Source organism: Polyodon spathula, chromosome 50 (assembly GCF_017654505.1).
Source record: "Polyodon spathula isolate WHYD16114869_AA chromosome 50, ASM1765450v1, whole genome shotgun sequence".
In the NCBI taxonomy this organism is placed as follows: domain Eukaryota; kingdom Metazoa; phylum Chordata; class Actinopteri; order Acipenseriformes; family Polyodontidae; genus Polyodon; species Polyodon spathula.
In genome coordinates, this window is record NC_054583.1 from 2,127,889 (window position 1) to 2,136,925 (window position 9,037).

The 9,037-nt window shown below is 45.5% G+C and overlaps 1 protein-coding gene across 1 annotated transcript in view; it reads right to left on the reverse strand.

Annotated features, from left to right (window-relative positions):
- Window positions 1-2,203: 2,203 nt before the first annotated feature.
- The window catches only part of LOC121306866, an 11,240-nt gene continuing 4,406 nt past the window's right edge, over window positions 2,204-9,037 (reverse strand). The window contains exons 2-5 of the mRNA XM_041238843.1: window positions 5,143-5,244; window positions 3,908-4,048; window positions 3,277-3,336; window positions 2,204-3,152 (exon numbers count right to left, since the gene is read on the reverse strand). Coding sequence (XP_041094777.1) covers window positions 3,293-3,336; window positions 3,908-4,048; window positions 5,143-5,244 — 287 coding nt within the window. The 3' untranslated portion in view covers window positions 2,204-3,152; window positions 3,277-3,292. The remainder of the gene's footprint in view (window positions 3,153-3,276; window positions 3,337-3,907; window positions 4,049-5,142; window positions 5,245-9,037) is intronic.

The following is a 9,037-nucleotide window of genomic DNA, read 5'->3' on the forward strand; positions in this document are numbered from 1 at the left end:
AAAAAAGCCCTTTAAAAAACAAAAATCTATCTGCTGTGTTTTTCTAAAAAGAGATAAAACTCCTCTTAAAGCCACAAACTTACAGCCAAAAATAACCAAGCTATAATAATTATACAATTTATGGGCGATAAATAAAGGCGAGACTGGACCTAGCTAAGGGGACAGAGGTAGGGGGTGGGGGGTTGAGGCTGGGGGTGTTATCTGAAACTGAAAATCTTAAAACTTATATACAAAGGTAGCTGTGACAAAATAAAAAGGGTGACAAATATTCACAAGGGGAACCAATGTTGCTGAATAGTGGTTCCTAGGGGAAAGAATATTCGTTCCGGGGGGGAAGGGGGGGCATATATTATGTGACACAAAATAAAATCGCTATATAAAGTGAGCAGTTTTTCATTGATAAGTTTATTTTAATGAATAAAAGAATAATAATTCGCCACAGAAAATGTAAAATGTACAACGTTTATTGAAATTAAATAACAGAAGGATAGACATTCGATCTATACATTCAAATCAACCTACTCGAAATATTATTTACACTGGAAGCCCCATTTAATAGATAAAATAAATTATTTTAAAAAGAACATAATTCAACAGCAAAATAGTAATACAAAAAAACCCAGTAATAGTTTATTGAAAGAAAACACAGCTCTGTTAAATTAATCATTCAGCAGACGTTTTTATCCAAAGCGACTCGCAGAGACTAGGGGGGGTGAACTCTGCATCATCAACAACTGCTGCTGCTGCTGCAGAGTCTCTTCCAATAGGACCTCGGTTGTTTGACGTCTCGTCCAAAGGACGGAGCACAAGGAGGTGAAGTGACTCACTCACCCTGAGTGAATCCGGAGAGAAACACACACCACACACACACACACACACACACACACACACACACACACAACACAGCGAGGCAGTGGCTGAGCCGGGATTTGAAACCTCCTGGTATGGAGACCCCTTTTCTTCAACCGCTGGATCACCAAGTCCATTAGCCTAACTCTGGTGCATCCTATAGGAACACACCTCCTGAGAGAACACTTCTCCTAAGCGAACACCCTCGTGGTGAAGCTGATTTTTCCCATTGTAAACGCTCCGGCTAAAGGAACAGAAAGTTCGCTTGGAACAATATCTTCTTGGCACCGCTAGCGATTTGTTCACAACGGATACAGTACTGTTTTGTAACCTGTTAATTCCTCATCAGCACTTAAAACGGTTTATTCGGTTAGTTTGATAACGTTAGTTTGTCTGTTATTTTATTATTACAGTCTTATTTACACTTGCCTGTTGCTTTTCTCATACCTGTTCAGTTCAAGTTGATGCACATGCATCATGACAAGAAATACATGTTTATTGATTGATTCATTCATATTGTGTCCGGTGGCCAACTCTGTCTTAGAGAATGGGTGTTCTCTTAACCGGAGACTAATGCATTCACCCCATCTGGTTGAGGATAGAGTTGGTCCAGATCAAGCCCTTTAATCGATTGTAGTAGCCTATAGGAGGCGCTAAAAAGTGGTGTTAAAATATTAGTAAAAATGCCGTTAACAGTAACACAGTTAGGTTTAAGGGTTGAGATTAGGGTTGGGGTAGGGGGGTAGATTTAAGGGTTAGGAGGCTACCTCCTGGCCCATTCCTGTGGGATGATTTTTGCTTAGCGATGTCCTGCAGTCAGGAGGAGCGCAGGGGTCCCTCGAGGGTCTCCCTCGAGGGTCTCCCATGGTAAAGGCACGGCCGTGTGGTGCGTAGGGGGAGTCACACAGTCAGGGGAGCGCAGGGGTCCCCGAGGGTCTCCCCTGGTAAAGGCACGGCCGCATGGTGCGCAGGGGGGGAGTCACACAGTCAGGGGAGCGCAGGGGTCCCTCGAGGGTCTCCCCTGGTAAAGGCACGGCCGCGTGGTGCGCAGGGGGGAGTCACACAGTCAGGGGAGCGCAGGGGTCCCTCGAGGGTCTCCCCTGGTAAAGGCACGGGCGCGTGGTGCGCAGGGGGGAGTCACACAGTCAGGGGAGCGCAGGGGTCCCTCGAGGGTCTCCCCTGGTAAAGGCACGGCCGCATGGTGCGCAGGGGGGAGTCACACAGTCAGGGGAGCGCAGGGGTCCCTCGAGGGTCTCCCCTGGAAAAGGCACGGGCGCGTGGTGCGCAGGGGGGAGTCGCACAGTCAGGGGAGAGCAGGGGTCCCTCGAGGGTCTCCCCTGGAAAAGGCACGGGCGCGTGGTGCGCAGGGGGGAGTCGCACAGTCAGGGGAGCGCAGGGGTCCCAGAGGGTCTCCCCTGGTAAAGGCACGGGTGCGTGGTGCGCAGGGGACTGTCACACAGTCAGGGGAGCGCAGGGGTCCCTCGAGGGTCTCCCCTGGTAAAGGCACGGGCGCGTGGTGCGCAGGGGGGAGTCAGAGCCAGAGAAGCTTTGCGTCTGCATGTAGTGGTAACTGTCTGAATAATTTTTGGTGAAGCGATACTCGATCTGCAGCACAGCGACTGTTTTAGGGAGGCTGTTGTAATAACCGCCAGGCACCCAAGCTAGCAGCCTGACAGCCGATCACAGTTCTACCAGCAAGCTTCACAGTGGACTGCCCTGTGTTTTTTTTTTCTGCTACAGACAGCAGTCCTGAGACGAAACCGCGCTGCACAGCGACTGATTACCAAGCAAGCTTTAGAACATCAGCTGCCGTTTCATGCGCATGGCTCAGAATACTCCAACCCGTAAAAATTGCCGTTAACAGAAGCGTTTGTCGACTTTTCATTGTGAGCTGGTTATTTATTTATTTACTTATTTGTTTATTTGTTTATTTATTTAGCAGACGCCTTTGTGCAAGGCCTCAGGGGTACGGCAGTAAAAATACCAGCGCCCCCTGCAGATGAGAAGAAAATGTGCTTCCTGTTGCCATTGACAGGCACCCGATTGTAAAGGTGAGGGAAGGATGGCTTTTTTTTTTTTTTCAAATTTGGATGGATTTATTGAGAAGCTGCTGACTGATACTTCTTATCAAGGCAATTAGGAATGCCACCGCAGCTACACTGGACCCTAGCCACTGTCTGTCCGTCTGTCTGTCTGTCTGTCTGTCTGTCTGTCTGAAGCTCTTTCACGATTGGGTCGTTAGTCTTCTGCAATGTTCAGTGCTTCGTTTGCGTTGTGCTGGCGTTTTAGCCGATTTTGACTCTCTGTGGAACAGAAAGGAAAAACAAAATAACGTCAATTGGACTTGTAACTGCCATGCTCCTTTGCTCAATTCCAGTGACGGTTCTATATATATGCCCCCTCCCCCGGCAATCGCTGTTTATTTACCTGTCTGTGTTTCTGTTTAGGGTTCTGCATACAAAGGTCCTGCCGTTTCTTCAATAGGCTCTTTAAAGAAGAAAGAAATAAATAGCATGCATTTATATATATAATGATTTCCATTACATGAAAGTAGATGTTTAACTTCATGCTGATTTCAGATCTCGCCAAGATAAGCAGCAACTAATCTGATCCATCTGCATCTCCCTCCATCTGTGTTGTTTTCCACCTGATGATGTAGCTGTTCTTCTGTCTGGTGTTGATTGCTGCAGTGTAATGCTGGCTCCAGGGATCGGCTCATTTTGCCTCCCCAGCGCATCAGCACACACAACGGCTGCGATGCTGGCTCCAGGGATCAATCACAGCGCGGTCTCCCCAGCGCATCAGCATGACAGCCGTCTGGATTGAGCTAAGTAGGGTACATCTCTGGGGTCTTCAAGTGGGCACCTTCCATCCTCTGTGTTTCATTGACTATCCCACAACACCTCAAGAGGGCTCAACAGTGATTCTGGCATCCCAGCATCATCCCCCCTCCATCCCCAACTCAGCTCAGCTCATATTTATATAATATATCTATTATTTTTAGTTTTACTTTTGCGTTTATCTGCCGCACCGAGCATCGTGTTGGTTCCTCACTCACCGCTAAGAAAGGCGTTCCGTTTTTCCCTCCACTGCCGCACGTACATGCCCACTGCCACTGTCGTTATGACGACGACAAGCGAGAGGCTGACCAGAGCCACGACCATCCAGGCGTTAAGAGTGGGAACTTGCTCCTGCTCGCCTGAACAGAGAGAGATTGGGATTTGGGGCATTTATTTTCATCTCCTCCGTCAAAGCTTAACCATTCAATTTGAAAAAAAAACACAATCTTTTATATAAAAAAATATCGAATTCTTGATATCATAAAGTCACGTCATTTAGTTTCTGCTAGTATCGGTTTAATTTTGGATATCAAGCTAAAGGAAATAGTGTACCGTTTTATTTTTTTTTTAATATGCATTACCACACCTCTCTGTGCTTTACAATGCTTCCCTGTGCTTTACCAGACCTCTCTGTGCTGTGCGACTATCAAGCCTAAAGGACAATAGTTGTTGTTTTGTACCGTTTTATTTTTGTTTTTAATATGCAATTCAACCACATCACTCCTCTGTGGCTGTTACCAAGTGCTTCAGACATGCTTTACAATGCTTCCCTGTGCTTTACCAGACCTCTCTGTGCTTTACAATGCTTCCCTGTGCTTTACCAGACCTCTCTGTGCTTTACAATGCTTCCCTGTGCTTTACCAGACCTCTCTGTGCTTTACAATGCTTCCCTATGCTTTACCACACCTCTCTGTGCTTACAATGCTTCCCTGTGCTTTACCAGACCTCTCTGTGCTTTACAATGCTTCCCTATGCTTTACCACACCTCTCTGTGCTTTACAATGCTTCCCTATGCTTTACCAGACCTCTCTGTGCTTTACAATGCTTCCCTGTGCTTTACCACACCTCTCTGTGCTTTACAATGCTTCCCTGTGCTTTACCAGACCTCTCTGTGCTTTACAATGCTTCCCTATGCTTTACCAGACCTCTCTGTGCTTTACAATGCTTCCCTGTGCTTTACCAGACCTCTCTGTGCTTTACAATGCTTCCCTATGCTTTACCAGACCTCTCTGTGCTTTACAATGCTTCCCTATGCTTTACCAGACCTCTCTGTGCTTTACAATGCTTCCCTGTGCTTTACCAGACCTCTCTGTGCTTTACAATGCTTCTCTATGCTTTACCAGACCTCTCTGTGCTTTACAATGCTTCCCTGTGCTTTACCAGACCTCTCTGTGCTTTACAATGCTTCTCTATGCTTTACCAGGCCTCTCTGTGCTTTACAATGCTTCCTTACATGTATCGCAGGATGGTGTCTTTGGGTGTGTTTTACATATACTGCAATCTATACACGCCACTGCATCTGCATTCCAGAACTCGCCTTGTTTGCATTCTTGACCTTAAAAAAACAAAACAAAACAACATATTTATTATTTTTTTAGTTAGCTTGGTTAAGAAAGAAAGAAAAGAAAGAAAGAAAGAAAAGAAAGAAAGAAGAAGAAAGAAAGAAAGCGCTGGGCTGCAGTGTGGCAGGCAGTGGGTTTGAGGAGCTCAGTGGTTAGATAAAGAAAGCGCTGGGCTGCAGTGTGGAAGGCAGTGGGTTTGAGGAGCTCAGTGGTTAGATAAAGAAAGCGCTGGGCTGCAGTGTGGAAGGCAGTGGGGTTTGAGGAGCTCAGTGGTTAGATAAAGAAAGCGCTGGGCTGCAGTGTGGAAGGCAGTGGGTTTGAGGAGCTCAGTGGTTAGAGAAAGCGCTGGGCTGCAGTGTGGAAGGCAGTGGGTTTGAGGAGCTCAGTGGTTAGATAAAGAAAGCGCTGGGCTGCAGTGTGGAAGGCAGTGGGTTTGAGGAGCTCAGTGGTTAGATAAAGAAAGCGCTGGGCTGCAGTGTGGAAGGCAGTGGGTTTGAGGAGCTCAGTGGTTAGATAAAGAAAGCGCTGGGCTGCAGTGTGGAAGGCAGTGGGTTTGAGGAGCTCAGTGGTTAGATAAAGAAAGCGCTGGGCTGCAGTGTGGAAGGCAGTGGGTTTGAGGAGCTCAGTGGTTAGATAAAGAAAGCGCTGGGCTGCAGTGTGGAAGGCAGTGGGTTGGAGGAGCTCAGTGGTTAGATAAAGAAAGCGCTGGGCTGCAGTGTGGAAGGCAGTGGGTTTGAGGAGCTCAGTGGTTAGATAAAGAAAGCCGGGCTGCAGTGTGGAAGGCAGCAGAATTAGGACGAGCGATTCACGTCCTGTGTCGCGCCTGTTTGAAATAAAAAACAGCGACGTCATTTCGTCGTTTAATTAGAAGTTTAATTAGGAAACAGAAATCGGTTGCAAATGAACTTTAAAAGGGCCGTCACGTGATCAAAAAAAAACAAAAAAACACTTCAATTAATGAAGTTCTACAGAAACTAATTAACCCTAATTAGAGGGATCGGAGACCAACAAGCAGCGAGGCAGATATTACAAGCGTGCTTCAGTCAGGGACAGGCTTGTGGTTACTCAGCTTCATAGAAAACTCAACTTTTGTTATCTTACATTCACCCCCCCCCCCCCCCCCAATCCACGTCATTTCCCTTCCTTTAAAAAGATAAAAAAAATCCAGCTGTGTTTGAGAATGAACCCTGCCCCTTCCTCCCTCCATTCTCTCCCTCCTCTTTCATTCTATCCTCTTTGCACACCGTTGGAATGAACATGGCAAAGCAACAATGGTTCTATATTAAAATAAAGAAGCACAAGTATAGGGCAGCTGCAATGGGGCGAGGCTGGTAGAGTGGGACCACAGTGTGCTAACTATACCCTCAATGATCTTCAATGGCAATGCAGACAGACAGTGGCACTGCAATAATGGTTCTGTATTACACTGAGGAGCAATGGCAGCACAAGTATAGGGCAGCTGCAATGGGGCGAGGCTGGTAGAATGGGTCACAGCGTGCCAACTATACCCTCAATGATCTTCAATGGCAATGCAGACAGACAGTGGCACTGCAATAATGGTTCTGTATTACACTGAGGGGCAATGGCAGCACAAGTATAGGGCAGCTGCAATGGGGCGAGGCTGGTAGAATGGGACCACAGCGTGCCAACTATACCCTCAATGATCTTCAATGGTGAAGATCACTGTAATTCAGATTCTTGGAAGGGAAGGAACAGTAAAACAAAACAAGGATTCCTGAAAAGGGAACGTTAAGAGAAACAGCAATTCCTGGAAGGGAATGATAAAGTCAACACAGCTATTCCTGGAAGGGAACGATAAAAGTGAACAGGTGTGATTCACCTAATCCGAGAAATGTTACCTGCCCTGAGGAACAGGGTGTCAGCTGAGAAACAAGACTGTTATTTTTAAAATACAGCTGTGGCCAAAAGTTTTGAGTGTGTTCATTCTATATAGAGGGGGTGCGATTCAATATGTTAACAAGGGAACATTATTCAGCAGCTTTCACTGGACTCTATGAAGCCGAGGGAGTTCATTCTATATAGAGGGGGTGCAATTCAATATGTTAACAAGGGAACATTATTCAGCAGCTTTCACTGGACTCTATGAAGCTGAGGGAGTTCATTCTATATAGAGGGGGTGCAATTCAATATGTTAACAAGGGAACATTATTCAGCAGCTTTCACTGGACTCTATGAAGCTGAGGGAGTTCATTCTATATAGAGGGGGTGCAATTCAATATGTTAACAAGGGAACATTATTCAGCAGCTTTCACTGGACTCTATGAAGCTGAGGGAGTTCATTCTATATAGAGGGGGTGCAATTCAATATGTTAACAAGGGAACATTATTCAGCAGCTTTCACTGGACTCTATGAAGCTGAGGGAGTTCATTCTATATAGAGGGGGTGCAATTCAATATGTTAACAAGGGAACATTATTCAGCAGCTTTCACTGGACTCTATGAAGCTGAGGGAGTTCATTCTATATAGAGGGGGTGCAATTCAATATGATAACAAGGGAACATTATTCAGCAGCTTTCACTGGACTCTATGAAGCTGAGGGAGTTCATTCTATATAGAGGGGGTGCAATTCAATATGTTAACAAGGGAACATTATTCAGCAGCTTTCACTGGACTCTATGAAGCTGAGGGAGTTCATTCTATATAGAGGGGGTGCAATTCAATATGATAACAAGGGAACATTATTCAGCAGCTTTCACTGGACTCTATGAAGCTGAGGGAGTTCATTCTATATAGAGGGGGTGCAATTCAATATGTTAACAAGGGAACATTATTCAGCAGCTTTCACTGGACTCTATGAAGCTGAGGGAGTTCATTCTATATAGAGGGGGTGCAATTCAATATGTTAACAAGGGAACATTATTCAGCAGCTTTCACTGGACTCTATGAAGCTGAGGGAGTTCATTCTATATAGAGGGGGTGCAATTCAATATGTTAACAAGGGAACATTATTCAGCAGCTTTCACTGGACTCTATGAAGCTGAGGGAGTTCATTCTATATAGAGGGGGTGCAATTCAATATGTTAACAAGGGAACATTATTCAGCAGCTTTCACTGGACTCTATGAAGCTGAGGGAGTTCATTCTATATAGAGGGGGTGCAATTCAATATGTTAACAAGGGAACATTATTCAGCAGCTTTCACTGGACTCTATGAAGCTGAGGGAGTTCATTCTATATAGAGGGGGTGCAATTCAATATGTTAACAAGGGAACATTATTCAGCAGCTTTCACTGGACTCTATGGAGCTGAGGGAGTTCATTCTATATAGAGGGGGTGCAATTCAATATGTTAACAAGGGAACATTATTCAGCAGCTTTCACTGGACTCTATGAAGCTGAGCGAGTTCATTCTATATAGAGGGGGTGCAATTCAATATGTTAACAAGGGAACATTATTCAGCAGCTTTCACTGGACTCTATGGAGCTGAGGGAGTTCATTCTATATAGAGGGGAATGCAAAACTTCTGACCAGAGCTGTCAATTGCTTCTTTATGCGGTGCACGCAATACAAATATAACCATAATTTAACAAGTTCCCTTTTTTGCAGGTTAATCATTATCGTCCCACTCGTTCTACTGTAAGATTTGTCCCTGCCCGCTCACTTTGCATAGAGTGACACTGTAACACTGTCAGGTGGTAAAACCAGCAAACCATAACTAGGAAAACACCTGCTTACTGGCTTGGTTTTCTGGAGCTGTCTTTCTTCGTTCTCTTTATAATGTAATCGTTTTATTAAACTGCTTGTTCCCATTTCAATTTGCAGCAG